Source organism: Sceloporus undulatus, chromosome 4 (genome assembly GCF_019175285.1).
Source record: "Sceloporus undulatus isolate JIND9_A2432 ecotype Alabama chromosome 4, SceUnd_v1.1, whole genome shotgun sequence".
In the NCBI taxonomy this organism is placed as follows: domain Eukaryota; kingdom Metazoa; phylum Chordata; class Lepidosauria; order Squamata; family Phrynosomatidae; genus Sceloporus; species Sceloporus undulatus.
Window position 1 is genome coordinate 190,963,311 of NC_056525.1, and position 17,605 is coordinate 190,980,915.

The following is a 17,605-nucleotide window of genomic DNA, read 5'->3' on the forward strand; positions in this document are numbered from 1 at the left end:
GCACAGCTAGATAATTTCCTCTGCTAAAGTAAAACAGAAACTATCAGATGCTGACAATATTCCTTGGTGGGGCAGATTAGTTTTTGAAACCCTTTCAGAAGCTGACTAATTAGGATATTGGGGAAGTAAACAGGTATTACAGCATGGAATTATCCCCTACAGACTTGTTTTCTGAAGTACCTGATGATTGCCAATTGGGAATTAATTTGATAAACATAATTAAAATCTAGATGTGTGCCCATGAGTAAGGGGGAAGAAAATAAACACATCATGGTTTAGCACCAATACAGTTCATAAGCACTTAGATATCAAATGTAACAGTCAAATATACGTCTATGTGCATATATGTACATCTATGTGCATTTCTATGGCCTGTTACAGACAGCCAAAATAAAGCTGCTTCGAGTCACAGTGGAGGTATGGTGTTTCAATGATGCCTGCGTCCTAAGAGTCCAGAAGTCACACCAAAGCCACGCTGGAGCGTGGCTTTGGTGTGGCTTCTGGACTCTTAGGACGCACGCATCATTGACACACCATACCTCCACTTTGACTCGAAGCAGCTTTATTTTGGCTGTCTGTAACAGGCCTATATCTATATCTTAAATCTACATTTATGTATATACCTGTATGTTGTGACAATTACAATCACAAGTGGGAGCTGTACCAAAATGTTGCAACACATAGTTCCTTTGTTCTAGATTCCTGATAGCTAACCATGTTCCTCTCGAAGATCCTCATCCATTCCTTCATTTTCATCTTTCCATGAGCTCCCTATTTCAACAATAATTCAGCATTCTGTGGCCAGAACCTCTGGACTGTTGGAATGTAGCTTACACTCCTAGTCAGTCACCATTTCTCCACCTGATTATTTCAAAAGTTGTTATGAGCAGAGGAGGGGCAGAGGAGAATTATGCACACCACCTGAGCACAACAAAGGAAACGTGGGATTAAAATGTAACTAAATTATAGGATGAAATAATTATTCTATAGGATGAAATGCTATTCTATTATAAAACTAATTTTTTTGAGGGGGAGGGGAAAAATAAAGATGACAACTAGTGATATTACATTCAAGCACTATATACATATAGACACTAATATATCACAATCAATTTTTTGTTTTCCCTTTATAATGATCCTTTTTATTAATGACTATATGCTTCACATACAGGGAAGAAAGAGTACACAGTAAACACTTGATATCCATGGGCTTGCCACCTGCAGATTTAAGCATCCGTGGAAAGGAAACCCTGTTGCTTTCAATGGGGGCATGTGCACACAGACATGTTAGCAGCCATGCACATGTGGCACCCACCATTGAGGACAATGGGACTCAAGGTCCTGCGTTTTTCCTTATTCACAGGGGAGGGGTCCAGAATGGATCCCCTGTGCATACAAAGGATGTATTTTAATGGAAATTATTTTGTCTGTCTTTTACAGCGCTTTATAAATAAAGGTTAATAATAATAATAATAATAATAATAATAATAATAATAATAATAGCAGCAATCCACTGCATGGTTTCCAAGAATGATACTCCCCTCAGTTTTAGCAGTCTGTGGCCAGAGATCAGAATGTTGGACTAGGCTTTCCCAGGTCCTACTTCAGCATTCTGATCACACCACACTGGTACCAAAATGTCATAAGGGTGGAAGCATCCCACATCGATATACCAACAGGGATTTCAGTTCTCCATGTAAAAGGTATTCAAGACCTATTGTAATACAGACCTAGTGTAGTCATAGTTATTCCTAGTTAAGTGTGTATAGAACTCCAGATTAAAACATACATCCATTCTGCTTTTAAACAACAATTCAGGTCACTGAAAAGACACCAAGGACAAGCATTTACGCAGTAACATTTTTATCTCATTTATTGCTGTAATGTTAGAGCATTATGATATAAAATTGAGAGTCTTACAGTGCAATTTTATTTTGTAGATTTTTTTAAAAAAAATTTTTTTGTCTGATATATAAAAAGTAAATTTAAGGATGTTACGGTGACCTTTGGCCAGTAATGATCTCCTAGTCGAAATACCTTGCAGGATTACTGTGAAGTCTGAAATGATGAGCATCATATATGCCACTTGAATTTCTTAGAGAAAGGCAAGACATAAATTTAAATAACATGACATCTACCAGAGCTTTCAGTTCTACAAACAGCATTTTAAAAATCAAAGCAACTAAAAAAAAGGGGGGGAAATTAAAAATTGCCATTTTGATTTTGAAGGTTTGTTCTTCCCTGAGTTTAGAGTCCATGTATATATATCTGCACCAACACAGTGGTTCTACATCAGGATTGACTTTAGAAATAAGTAATGAAATAAATCGGCACATGTATTAGCATGCATAGCAGTGATACTCAACTACTTTTTCTTATATGAAAGTGACTAGCTTGTGTTGACAATATTGTTATAGTTATTATGGGTTATAAAAGAGTAATCACAACAGATGGTCTTAGAAAGCACTGTTTTGCAATTTAATATTGACTATATACAACAGCAGGCCTTTAAATCTTGGTGACATTCTCCTGCCTCCCCCCCCCCCTTCCCTCACAAATGAAATCTGAAATAAAGCCTCTGGATTCAGATAGTTTAGATAGTTAATTTTCAAAGGAGAGAGAAGTGCAACGTGCAATATACTGTATTTTGCAAACTAACCAATTTATCTACCAGTCATTCCAATGATGTTGCAAAAGGATGAACTACTGACTATGATTTAACCAGGCACCACAGATTAAACACCATCTTCAACCTGGAGCTCTCCTTTACTATGTGCTAGATGACTACACCTATTACGTGGCTGGGGATAAAGTGGTAGTCTGACACATCTAGAGGAGGCTATATTGAAAGATTTTCACACAAAAGAAGAACAGAAACTATTGTGAAAAAGGAATTTACTTACTATATTTTAACCACACTATAAAGTTTTGCATTGTGTCAGTAGACAGTCAACTGTCTATGTCAAGGCCATATTTTTAGTATAAGGCTAAATCTCCCTGCCAATAGATGTGTGGCATTGGGTTTTCATTTTCATTTTAGATAATTATAGCTGTTTGTATTTCTATGCTATGCTAGGATCCTTGGCGGTGGCGGCGCTGCCGCCAAGGTGTAAGGGGCCGGCTCTTTTCCTCGGCCCCGCCGGCTCTGGAGCTGCTTCCCCACCGCCGCCTTTTGGGAAAAAAATGGCGGCAAGAGCCGAGCTGCCGCAGATCCTGTCTCAGGCCTCCAGAGAGGCCCCCTCCAGCCGGCAGGAGACCCCCTCAGGGTAGGCCAGAGATGCTGCCGGCGGGTGACTTGGGGGGTTGTCTTATACCCCCCGTCACCTTATATGCCGGAAAATACGGTACTTAAATTGTGTTCAGGTAATACAACAAGGCCATTTCCCAACTCTTTCTCCCTATTCATGGAGGTATTCCATTATAGGACACGATAACATCAGGAGCTCATTTATATATTCATCCTCCAACATTCTTCAGGAAAAGAACTTCAAAATGAGAGACTTCAGCATTAAAATGCTGAATGATAATAAGTCATCCTATGATTGTAATAAGGATTGGATTTTAAAAAATATAAATACAGTTAAAATTGCTTGATTTTAAAAGTTAAAAATGATGGTAGTTATGAACTTTTGCTGTTCAGAATTTCCATGTTTTAGCAGTCCTGGAAGATAACCCACAGTCAGTCTTCCATATCCATGGGGGTTTCTATTCTAGACCCCTCCCATGGACGGCAAGTTCCACAGGACCTTAAGTCCCATTTTCCCCAATGGTGGCATGATGTGACCGCAATCATGTTGGCATGGCATGGCCACGTGCACACGCTGCCACTGAGGAGAACAGGTTGGAGCCATCCATAGATGCTCCAATCTGATGTCAAGCTCACAGATAGGAAGAGATAGCTGCAGTTTGTTGCTTCGCAGTTTAAAGTCAGGATGATGATGTGTTGTTTTTATTATGTTGTACTTTCATTATTCGATACTGCCCTGTTGGGATGAAGGCTACTCTAGAAAAACTCATCTATTCCACAAATAGATGAGTAAACTTTGCATAGAATTGCCATAGAGTTTTGGTCCCTCTGTTTATAATTCTCTCCCACCTTAATACTCGTATGTCAGCCTCCCCCCAAACTATATTATTACATGCACTGACTGAGGATAACACTTCACCCATCAGATGAAGTAGGCTATAGTCAATGAAAGCTTATGCTACAATAAATATACCACAAACAATATAATAGTCTTTAAGGAGCCACACCCCTTTGCTATATTTGCTGCAACAGACTGGAAGTGGCTGAAGTGATTACTGGAAACAGGCTATGTTTGTCAGCTTCAGCTATCTTTGTTTAAAATGCTCCCGTACTAAAATAGTTCAATTTTCTAAACACAGACATTTCATGGGCAATTACACTGAAATGCTTCTATCAGATGTTCATATATAATTTGAAAGCAGTTCTGAGCTTGAAAGCCCTGAATAAGAAATTACAAAAATGCATCTCCTGTGTCTGAAGTGAAGGCACATGGCCAGTTTCCATAAGCCTACAGCTAGTACACTGGCGAGTTTACCAGGACTCTTTGTGGAACTAGAGGTACAGATTACAATGTCTGCAGAACCTCTCCTCATCATTAGGTATGATGGAAAACAGAGAGGGTGAACAAACATACACTAGACTGCTTCTGAATACCACACAGACATGATAAACAACACGAAATTAGTTGCTAGACAAATTAGGGACTTTGATTCAGATAGATAGATCAGATTTTTTGCAGCAAAGGTTGGCTTTCAAAGCATAGAAGGTCTGAGAATTAAGTGCAATAAAACTTTCTGGACAAGTTTAAAAAGTGAGGGATGCGCTACCAACAGCAGTGACAAAGAAAGAAAGAAAGAAAGAAAGAAAGAAAGAAAGGCTGAAAAGTTGATTCTAAAAGAATCTGCTAGTGGCCACAATGTAAAGAGGAGGCTGCTTCAAGAGAACTTTCCTTATTTTGAGAACTATGACATAACACATCTTTTCTGTACAATGAAGTTTTATGCTATAAATAGTCATCTTGTCTAAGATTTCTGGAAGAGAACTGGGGTGTATAAACAGACAACTGATGGAGAGATGTAATGCTCTCCTAGGCAATAAAGGAGGAACGAGTGTTTTTCTTGAAACCAATTATCTTTTAACAGCAGAATGAATCTTACTACTTCCATGTCTTCATCGTCTTTGTATACGGATACAGATCAAATTACCCTATAATATTTCTTTATTTATAAACTCTAATTCAATAAACATTCGAGAAGCAGCCTTCAGTGGTAGTCTGTTTTTAGAAGAAGGGTAACATCAAAATAACAAATAGAAACTATTAACAGTCAATAGAAACAAAGCAGCAGCCAATCTTCACAACAGTCCTGCTATCAGAATAACAACTGAAGGAAACCATTTCCCACAATGTACAGCTATACCTTATTTTAAGGCACTTCTCTTTAAAGCACTTCCCTATGGCATTTTTCAGTTATATAATACAGCACCATTTTGTTGCCTGCATCCAGGTCTGTTTACAGCACGTGTGTACTCCATGTCTCAATGTTGTATGATGGCAAATTTTTATTTTTACTTTTGTATCTTTTTCTTAGGCCTAGTCCCATTGCATACTTAATAAATTATTGTGTAAATATGGTTTGTTTGTTTGGGTTTTTTTTTTTTGTATTTATATGGCAAAGGGGGTGGGGAGGAGGCTGTGATTCACTTCAAGGTGATATTCTCTTACCGTGATGTTTTGGAACCTAACCCATCATATTAGCAGGGTATGCTTGTACTTTTGGAATTCCTGACTTTACAACTGGATACCGTAATTGTGATCAGGCACCGAAATAAAACCCTTCTTAGGTTTTTCATAATAATATGTTAAAGCAGACTTAAGATGCTGCTGACAATTTTTTCTTATTCACATGAAAGCGAAACAGGTTTGTTTACTTGCTGTCTTTGAGGGGTTGTGCAGATCGCCCCTAAGGGATGACCTGCAGTCGTCTTCAGCTGCGCTGGATTGGAGCTGCAGCAACCGGATGCTATGGTCCCAATCTGGCCTTTCCAGAGTGTGATAGCTACGGCTTTAAGGCATTCCTTTGGCACTGTGTCATGTAGACACAGCCCCAGAGGAGTGCCGTTACGCTGTGCGCTGTATGGAGCGGCGTCCTGGGGGCAGAGTTGGGGCGTGTGTCATGTGGACATCATGCCCAGCCTCCACTCCCAGGCCAGCCTTAATGGCTGGTCTGCACATGGTCTTGCTATTTATGGGGACTGTCACCATCAGGAGAAGAAATTCTGTTTCTATTATCCTCCTACTTTAAGCACTAATTACAGTTATTTAGTTGTGCTGCACATGGATAAACATACTGGAAGTGCATTTCCTCCTATTAGGAAGAGTGATCTCTGAAAGAAACTAAGTACTATTTGAACCAATTGTTTTTTTGCAAAAGAAAGGCAGAGGGAGGAAAGAGCAGCAGCTGGGGTAGGGGGTGGAAAGAGCAATTCCTGTAGTAATTCTCTATCCTCTTAGCATTTTCTTGTAACTATACTGTTTTACAGATAAAACTGCCACAGCAAAAAATGACAAATACAACGCATAAAAGAACAAAAAGGGGCAATAAATCACAAGTGACACTGCAGCCTATTAAAATGCATTCAGCTGTTGTTGCAAAAAGGAGAGCACTCCCCATTCACTTTATATTCAGCTCTGCAGAAGTGAAAGATAGATAATCTTTGAACTATCAATATAACAAATACTGGAGTTCTAATCAGAACAGATATACAGACTATAAGGCTGATGACAAAGGCAGGCTTGGCAACTGATGGGGGCTGTCAGTCACAATATTTTATGTAACCTGAGAGTGTAGCACTGGGGCTAGCAGTGCTACACTTTGCAGTGCAGCGTAATTTCAGTTGCTACAGGTATCTGCAGAAAATATGTAAGTGTGGACAAGCAGATGCACATCACCAAAACCAGTATATAGTACTTTCTCCTGAGAACTAAGACCTGGAAGGGTAGCTATGAAGAAACTAGACAAGATCTATCACTGAACTCCAATGTCAGGACTGTCCATGCCATTGTATTTCCAATTTCTATGTATGGTTGTGAAAGATGAACAGTGAGGAAAGTTGAAAGGAAGAAAATCAACTCATCTGAAATGTGCTGCTGGAAGAAAGCTCCGTGAATACTCTGGAGTGCTAAAAAACAAATAAATGTGTCCTAGAGCAAATTAGACTTGAACTCTCCATGTAAGACAAGATGACTAAATGTAAACTGTCATACTTTGGACATACCATGAGAAGACATGACTCACTAGGAAAGACAATAATGCTTGGCAAGATGGAAGGCAACAGGAAAAGAGGAAAATTGCATTGAAGATTCAGGGACTCAAGTCCAAAACACACTGCAGAAATAATCCAGTTTGAAACCGCTTAAACTGCCCTGGCTCAATGCTAGAGAATTCTGGGAACTGTAGTTTTGTGGGACACTTAGCCTTCTCTGTCAGAGAGCTCTGGGGCCACAGTAAAGGTACACTTCCCAGAATTCTCTAATATTCAGGCAGGCCAGTTAAAGCAGTCTCAAACTGGATTATTTCTGCAGTGTATTTTAACAAGAAAGCCACAGCCCTGAGCTGCCAGGACCTGACCGGTGATGTGGGAGCCTTGCATCTGTAGGTCACCATAAGTTGAAGTCAATTCAAGCACAAGTAACAACAACAACAAAGTATGTATAAAGAGAGAAGGAGAGAAAAATGTGTTTGTATGCATTTTCAATTTATTTTCCAAGGTATTATATATTCAACTGTTAATCAATTCTGCTAGTTTCAGCTAACCCTTCTGTTGTTTAGCTGACAAAGCTGAGAGCTGCCCCAGCAACAAACCATGTGGTACTAATTTAGATCATGTTTCACTAAAGGTGCTTAGCAGCTACTGTCTGCTACCCCTTCAAGCAGAAAATTCACTTTAATATACAAGAGGGAAAGAATTGAAGTCATCCTGAATGCTATTTGCAGATAGGGAATGCAGATCACGTGTGCTCAAGAGAAGCATAGTAATGGAGCAAATGAGACTTACTATATCTGGTACTGAAACCTCTCCTCACCAATAAATATTCCACTCTACACATCACAGATGGTATTTTGCTCTAAATCAATCAAAGTACCTGCAGAATACTGTACTGTGGTATTATTCCAAGCATACTCTGTTTATGTTTCATTTGAAACAAGAATCCAGTATCTGATTCCCTAAACAATGACATTCTTTGAGCGGATGTGTCTTTAAATGATTTTCAACACATCACCATTGGTTAAAATATCTTGGAAAGGTAGATCTCTAGTGCCATGGGCAACTTCTGTGCTCCAGCTTTCTTCCATGTTCTGGTGTGACAAATGTGATGAGGCATTTTCAAACAGCTCAATTAAGAACCTAAAGAAAATTCATGTTCAACTATCCCCCAAAGGTACCATAACAACTTCCCCATCCATAATAACTTTTTCTTTCAACAGAATAAACTGTTCCCTTCTCTACATATTTCCCTTCCTCTAAACGTTTCCCTTATGCCCTCAAATGACATTCATTCTTGGCAATTTGTTTATTTTCTCTCATCCATTTTCTATCTTCTGTAACACTTCACATCCAGATATTTTAGAATATTTGTTGGTTGCTGAGACAACAACAACTCATTATTGTTGTAACTCATTTAGAGTTTTATGGGTTTTACAGACACTTTGCAAATACATATGCAATCCTGAAAATACACATTTTTGGACCGAACTATACACTCATGTGGATAAATTTTTGCTGGCCTCATTAGTGTAAGACCACCACAAAAATATTACAATTTCCATATTTAATCAAAAATGTCTCAAAATAAAATATTTGAATATAATATCTCTTCAACAGTTTCCACATAAACATTTTGATTCACATGAGGTAGCTATGCCAGATTTGAGCATGAGTATAGCAAATGAATATTTCTATTCTAACTGTGATGAGAGACTTTTTCCATTTCTTAGAGCTGGAACTGTGCTAATCTATGAGGTTCAGTTTCTAAGCTAGATGCTACAGTTCTGCTGCTCTCTCTCTCTTTCTCTCTCCTAAACCCTCCTTGTCTTTAATTATTACTAATCTTCAATTATTTACAATTTCATTTCATGAGGAAACATATAAATAACTGGATGTAAAAACTTTTGAACATGCTGCTTTAAACCAGAAATGTGATTGAATGTGCAACAGTTTCCAAAGACCTCTGTACAATGGCCACAAAAAGCAAAGTGAAACCGAAAGCCATGCTCTAATGCTTCTTGCCCAAACAGTCTGTCTGAAGATCACTTTACCTTAGACGTGACATTACCTCAGGGGTTTAAATATGCTTTGCATTTCACATCACAACTACTAGTTTAAGCAAGTCAGTCCATATGTAAATGGATTGGTCAAGCCAGAAACAGCTCTTCATTGGAAATTATAAGCAACAGGGCGGGTTACAGACGGGCAAAAAGGGATGTACTCATGACGCATGAAGGTAGAGCCTTCAGACGGGCTTTACCTGAATGCCGCCATGAAACGCCCCCCGCACGCCCCAAGCGGGAAGAAGCGGCATTAAGGTGCTGCTTTTCCGCTTCTTTTCTGTTTGAGCTACCTGCGCAGCTCCGTCTGTAAGCCCTGCACCGAACGTCAGAATTGCTACGCCGCAAATATAAGTTGCCGGTTTAAAAGCTCCGTGTTAGCTGCGTCGCATATGGGTCGGGTTCCGGGACATGCGTGGTTTGCAGTCAAGCTTTAATTGCACGTCCGCTGCCATGGAGCTGTGGAAGCTGAGGCACAGCTGCGGCGCATTTTAAGCCTCGTAACCCTAACCCAGAGCCACTTGTGCGCATGCGTTGGTAGAACCGCGGGAAGTTGTAACTTTTGCCGGCGGATGTTTTGGTTGTAGAAAGTGAAAAGGAAAGTTTGGGATTAAAGAGGCCCCCTAACACACATTCCTGCGCCATTCTCACCTGGGAACGGGCACAGTTGCGGCTGCTCTGGCACAGCTGGTGTGGCGGCTCCCCTTTGCCAACCAGGCAGGATGGCGCATCCACCACAGCACCCGAAAAAGGCAGGGGGACCTTGATCTCATACGGAGACGGCGACCTGATAGCTATATGGTCCCAGCCAAACATTTTGCAGAAACTGGAGCAGTCCTACCTGAATGCTGACACATACCGAAGGGGAAGAAGCCATGAGAGCTGCTGCACCGGTACACCAGAATTGCTACGCCGCTAATTAAGTTGCCCATTAAAAAGCTTCCGTCGCATAGTGAGTTGGGGTCTTGGAACATGCGCAGTGTGCAGTCAGGCTTTAATTGCAACGTCCCGCCATGCAGCTGTGGAAGCTGAGGCAACGCTGCAGCGCATTTTAGCAACATGTACGCATGCGCTGCTTGGAAAGTTTGGACTTTAAAGTGCACCCCTACACACATTCCGCTGCCATTTTCACCTAACAATAAAAACGCTTAAACTGTAAATTTACATATGTACAAGGGAGGTGAGGGGAGATGGCAGGGGACAGCGTGGGCAGGGAGACAGCTGTGGCTGCGCATTGCAGATCAGCAGAGCGCGGGGACCAAGGAGAGGAGGATCATGATCTGCTGACACTGGCAAAGTGCAAGCGGACAAGGATGCCAACACCAGCTGATCACCAGCTGGCAGGAGACACCTTTGTTTTTAAGGGCTGTGGCACTTAAATGTGCCCATAGGCTTCTGCCGCCGCTGCTTAGCCGCGCAGCTGCGCATTCGCCAGCCGGCAAAGGAAAAAAAAAAAGAGACCCGGAGCTTGAATGTGCCCAAGACCTTTTGATGCCCTCTAAACTTGCCCCCAAAGGCAAAGGGCAACTAGAGAGGGCCTGGGATCAAGGGGCAGGGAGCACTGACAAGGCACTAGGTCCCATGATGTCCCATAAAGACATCATTTTGCTCCAGGGCATGTCTTCCCTCCCAGCCCTATCTACTCTATTCTACCCTTCCGTTCTCCTCCTCCACCATGCCTGAGCTCACTGGTCCCCAAACCAGCAATCTCCAAACTCTGTCCTCCCAGGCATTTGGACTTCATCTCCCAGAATCCCCAGCCACCTTGCCCTGTGGTCTGGGATTCTGGGAGATGAAGTCCAAACGCCTGGAAGGACAGAGTTTGGAGATTGCTACCTCACACCACTCTCGCCTAGCTTTAAAGTCACAGGAAAAAGTTTAAAGGGGCTTGGTGCTTTAAATGCGCAGACAGGCTTTCCTCGTCTCGCCGCCGCTGCTTAGCGCTGCAGCTGCGAAGCTGCGCACCTCTCAGGCGGCAAAAAAAAAAAAGCCACGGTTGGGCCGCCCGTGTGGAAGCTGCTCTCTTTTGTGCAGCATCCTCCGAGGCGGCGGTTTGGAAACCCGTTCCGAAACGGACCAGGTGAGGCGTCTTCACTGCCCCCCGTGTGGAAGCTCCAACACTGAAGCACGCCCCCGGGGCGGGCCGTCTGGAGGCTCCGCATTCAGCAAATACACTCCAAGACGTCCTCCCCTGACCGTCTGTAACCCGCCAGAGATATTCATCAACTTCACTTCCACTTTGTATCAATTTGACAACTTCACTACAATGAGGTGACTTTTGGTCTCATTTTCAGCGCTCTTTGCTGTCTTTGTGAAAAAGCATAGATAATGATTGCATCTGCATACACACATTCTATGGATCAGTATGTAACTATCATTCCACTACTCAAAAATGTTGTGCCTATGGACATCTAGTTCCAATCTGTTCCAAGAGGGAATAAAACCCAGTTTCTCCTTTCTAACCAGTTGTGGCGGGTAGTGTAATCAGCAGTGTGTTTAAGGACCACAAAAACAAGTATAATGTCTAATATGTGTGTGATGAAAGCTTCAATCCCTTTGTTTTCTGAGAATGAAAAATTTCACAAGTTTTCTCCTTGCTTAGAGATGGGCAGATATTTTCTGTTATTTTCTTGCATCTGCAAGATTTTTTTTTTACACAAGTTGTGCAATTCCACAATAATGTGAAATTATATTAGCTGCAGTAGCTAAATATACAAAACTAATTTTTCATCAGTTTTTTACAATAAATATATCGGCCTACTTCTTCCATCACCCAGTACTTCTGTACTTGCTTTGTGTCCTTTTCTCAACCTGGAGACAAGAGTTTTAGGAGCAGGCAGCAATTTCTTTACAGACTGTTTTGATGGCAAGTACTTCTCTTGTCAAGAACCTTTGCTATTATTTTTCAAATTGCTTAAATAATACAACTGAAAAACCCACTGGAATTCTAGTACAGGATGATTCTCACTTATCTGGATTTCCAGAATCCAAAATTATCCATGTGGCTGAGATGTTTCAATGCACATACATTTTGTTTAATGCACAAAATTATGAAAAATATTATGTATAAAATTACGTTCAGGGTCTTTATTAAATGCGTTTACCAAATATAAATGAATTTCATGTTTAGACTTGGGTCCCACCTCCAAGATATCTCATTATATATATGCATATATTCCAAAATACAAATAAATAAATAAATTTGAAATTCAAAACACTTCTGATGCTAAGCATTTTGGATAAGGGAGACTTAAAGGTAATACACTGCCTTTGTCCGTTAAAGTTTATCCTGGATTTTGGCATGCAGTGCTTTGTTGAAATCTAGTTTGGTTCATATATGCACATGTCTCTGAACACATGTTTGGTCATGGGCTGTTAAAGAGACATCTTTACCCACGGTTTCTGTTTCCTTGCTAAGTCTTGCTTATTTAAAAATTGCTTGTTATGACATCTGAATCTAGAGATATTGACTGTCTCTCACTTGTTTTCTCAGATGTCCACCTGAAATCTGACAACAGCACAAGAGAAATCAGCCAGAAACTAGCCAGGAATGGGAAGCACACACCTCTGTTTGTTCAATCTCTTAGCTTAAAAAACAAACAAATGTGTCCAATGCATAATTAGTACTACATTTTCCAGGACTGGCACCTGATTTTGAAAATCACTGCACAATAAAGCACATGGAGTAGGGAAAGCTTTTTGAAGATTTTTTTTTAAAAAAGGGACATGCATGAATGTGCAGCAGACATTTGGACACTGTGATTATCCAAAGTATTTTGACGAGCTTTCAGGGATGTTTGAAATCATGGGTTGAAAAGCTTGTTAGCATATGGGAATAAGCTTCTCACATCCTTATGACCACATTTTTTTCTGTCTATGGCCCGGTCCAGACGGGCCTATAGGGCGCTCTCGTCACGTGCTAGGGGTTGGCCGAGGGTGCTGCGTCCACACGTGCCTCAACCCTAGCATGTGACGAGGGTGTCAAAATGGCAGTGCCCTGTACAGATGGGTGCCGCCATTTTGATGCAACGGACACCTAGTATCCGCACGTCGCGGTGCCATAATGATGTCGCAAGTATGCTTTAAGGAGAGGCAATTCACATCCTCCCTTTCCCCCCAATGTTTGTAGGGCTCAAAGGCTATAAAACATGTTCCCCCCCATGCCAAACTTTGCCCTCTCCTGTACTATAAGCTCTATATCTAATGGTGCAATTATTTAATTATATATTTACTAAGGGGTTGCATTAACTACATTCAGGCTGTTGGAGTTTTTAGCTTTTTATATGAAAAAAATCTTGCCTGATTCTGTTGTCATGAGTTAAAGATCTGCATACTAGGGACACATGTTGTTCTAAAAATTCAGCAAAACAGATATGTATTTAAATGTTATCAGCTGGATTTAGAGATCTGCGCACATAATAAGGTGTTTGGAAGCTGACTTTCTCACCCTGCCTCTTTTCTTCCTGTAAATTCCCTGAGATTTATGAAAATGCTTTCCCATTGGAAGGGGTTACTGAGTGGTTTGGTTGCAATTTTGAGGGGAGGGCAGCTAGCTGGAGCATTAACTCTTCCCAGTTTTTCTTAATTTCCCCCTTTTTGCTCAGCACTACAGACCAACTCACTAAGCAAGATCTCCTGACTCTTAGAGTGGTGTTTTCAGGAAGATCTTGAGGCTTTAAAAAGATAGTTCCCAATAGATATGGGCAGATTCTTCATGCAGTATTAAACTGCTGAAGAATATGTTAACTGTAGAAAAGTTAGGACAAACTCAATTATCTTTGATAGAGAGGTGGGATATAAATAAATAAATAAATATTATTAACTACTTTAAAAAATGATATTAGGCTTAAAGAGGATCAACCCAGTGTTCAAATACACAATGAAACATGCAGTGGAATAGTTTTGTGCTTATGAATATAAGTCTTCTAACTCTTTACTATCCACCAAATTGCTCAAGGGCAAATTCCACAACATGGTAAAACAACTATACACAAAGAATGATGAGGATGCATAGGAAAACAAACCCCCAAAGCCAGATGGAAACAAGCCCCAAAAGTGAGATGGAAATGAGTAAGATGACTTGTCTATACTTGAGTGTCTGACCTGTTAGTTGGTCGTCGCCTGCAGCAGGGGCGATGCGAATGTATGGTGTTGTAAGCTGAGTCACGATTATCGCAGCTAAGGCAAAGGAAGATTTCCAGGTCAGCATGCATGAGGGAAAAAAAAGCCAGACTGAAGCTAAGCTAGCAAGAAACAATTTCTTCAGTTTTTATTGTTTCAATTCCTCACAAACTGAAAGGAAGGAAGGAAGAAAGGAAGGAAGGAAGGAAGGAAGGAAGGGAGGGAGGGAGGGAGGGAGGGTTAGGCGTGATTTGCACTAATAAATTCCTCATGTAATTATATACATGCCTGGATGCATAACCCTTTGTGTAAGGATTGCTGTGAACTGGATTCTACACAAGAAAGATGGCAACCATTTTTATTATCTTAGGGAGGAGGGAAAGCAAAACTGGCTGCTGACTAACTCATGTATACAGCTCAGTTCTCATTAACTTTTCTCCACTCAGTTAAGTACTCATATAACTTAACTGCATGGGGAAATTTAGTAAAGTGACCAGCCCTTATATTCTGTGGCATTTACCAATGAGTTTTGAATGACACTTTCTTTCTGTAAAGAAATGAATAACAAATAAACAAACAGAACAATCCCAAACACATTATGCAAAATAACAAATTAACTATATGGGTGTCTGATGAGATGAATCACATAAATTCAGATTTTTAAAGTAATCAACCTAAAACATTAGTGAAACACTAGTTAAACAGCACTACTATGTACTTTTGTAGTTTGCTGCAAAACTTTCATATTCCCAGTCATATGTATTCAATAAATGTGTTTTTGAAAAATTCCTCAATATTGTTTTTATGTCATGAATGATCTCATTTTCATTCTTGAATAATGTTTTGTTAAATCTTACAAATTGTTACTTTGATCCCAAACTACTTAGTCTTTTCCTATGGATGTGCCTTACTTTTTGGGCTGTCAAAGTGCCAAGCTAGCGGTGATGACAGAGATGTAAGAATATGTCTCTATTCTTTTTGAAAACTTTTGGAAACAGCACTTCAGGATGGGGTGGGCAAGTTTGAGGGATCCAATGGTTACACAAACATTCATAATAAAATTAGAAGTGTTTTTGTTTTTTAAAGTTCCTTTTTAAATTGGAAAAAACCAACAACAACCACACTGGGTTTTGCTAAAACCTTATTTTAGGATTAAAAAAAAAAACAAATTTGAGAGGGAAAAAACATTTGAGAGGAGCACGCATGGCTCATGGGCCACCAAGTCATCTCTAAATATAGATGGAGATCCATTGCAGGTTGGGAGAGCAGCACCAAGGGGAAGCTAATGGGACACACAGCAGCTTTGGGGGAGGAGTACTTTAATCAGAGAAACAAGGTAGCAACAGTGACTGAATATCACCATTCCACACACTGTTGTTCTAATTTTTATTACACTCTTCATACGATTTTTTTTAATTTCGGAGATGCAGAACATCACATTCAGTTTGGCCCTAATGAGTGACAGTTTAAAGATGCAGCATGACAAAAGCCCATCAGTCCATATCAGAAAAGACACGACAGCTATCTTATGGAAGACATGACAACTATCTTATGGAACTATTTACATATTGATCTGTCCGTAAATTTAGAACTATTAAGATCACAAACCAGAGGAATAGCATAGATTTTTTTAAAAAAAATATTAGGTATTTAGAAATGAGCTAGCTAATTCAATTCAGAAAGATGATATCACATCTAAATGTTGTTTGGAGGGAGCAAGGTAAACAATGGAACTCAAAAGTTTCATGTTGGCACCAGAGCATGGAATTAAATAACCATGTAGAAGTTAACCCTCCAATTTGTTTACCTAAAGAATCCACAAAACCTGGTAGATGCTCTTTGAATTAAGCCCACTTATACAGTGTACTGAAAAAGACATTGTACAACCTTACATTCTTAAGGGATATATATTACACAGCACTTGCCTTTCATATATGAATACATATTGTGTTTTGGCTTTTCTACTGTCTATTCTTACCTACATTTGTTTCTTTATGGATGAGATTTGCTATGCATTTTTTCATAATTTATCATGTATGATGGTTCTTAACTTTTAAACATGGAATAAAACCTCAATAAAAATTGTTTTAAAAGTTTGTGTTTTAGTTTAAAAACCACATGTGTGCAATAATAATTCTAAATGCTGTTTGCAATTGCAGAATAACTCATAGGATTCACTGTGGGAAGCATCCCCAAATTTGAAACTTGAACAGAACCAACTCACAAGCACTCCTATAGAAAACAGTTGCATATCACCCCCTTAAATTTCAGTTGTAGAATGATTCATGGCTCCTTTCATGATGAAAAAAGGAATGGATCATGCCTTGAACGATTAAAAGCTCAGTGTCACTGGTGTTCACTGTTTACATTTTCATATATTTCTTTTCATTTCTTGAAATCCTATATATAAATATTGTTAAACTATTAGACATGGCATACATGGGGTGGGGGTGGGGGAAAGAAAAGCAACTTTTAATAGTTCAGATCTAGCTTCCCACATGTGGGAAACTGAATAAAGAAAAAAAAGGCCGAACAATCCAATGGAAATTAAGGAAAAATATAATTTGAAAGCTTGTAAATTTAGACAGAACAGCCTGGGTGCAGTTAGATATGTGGCACCGAGTGAGGAAAGGAGATTATCCACCATCTGCAGACAATTAAGCTAAAAACCGCTGCTGCATAATATTTAGAAATATGTCTATGCAACTCTGAAACTCTCTGTTGTTAGCAACTGTTACTACACTGGCGGTACAAAACTTAAAACGGGGTAATAAAAAGCCTTCTCTCTTACAACTGATAAAAAATTCCCAATTCACCTGGCACGATTAGAACAATACACACAGACACCTGCAGTCTGACACATGGAAAATGGGATAGAAAATTTTTCTCTGACTTTAGAATTAGAGAATATGTACCTTGCAGACATGAAATGTATTCACAGGGTTTTTTTTTGGGGGGGGGGAGTTGTTGCTACTATTGTATTTTAATATTGCAGCTTGAGTTCTCCCTTATCTGAAATGCTCGGGACAGAAGTATTTTGCCTTTTAGAATGCTTTTATTTGCATACGTAATAAGATATTTTGGAGATAGGACCCCAAGTCTAAACACAAAATTCATTGATGTTTCATAT

The 17,605-nt window shown here is 39.9% G+C and overlaps 1 protein-coding gene across 1 annotated transcript in view; it reads right to left on the minus strand.

Annotated features, from left to right (window-relative positions):
- PTPRM (protein tyrosine phosphatase receptor type M) overlaps window positions 1-17,605 on the minus strand; it is a 292,405-nt gene that overhangs the window by 210,585 nt on the left and 64,215 nt on the right. The window contains exon 8 of the mRNA XM_042464433.1: window positions 14,458-14,532. Within this exon, the coding sequence (XP_042320367.1) occupies window positions 14,458-14,532 (75 nt within the window). The remainder of the gene's footprint in view (window positions 1-14,457; window positions 14,533-17,605) is intronic.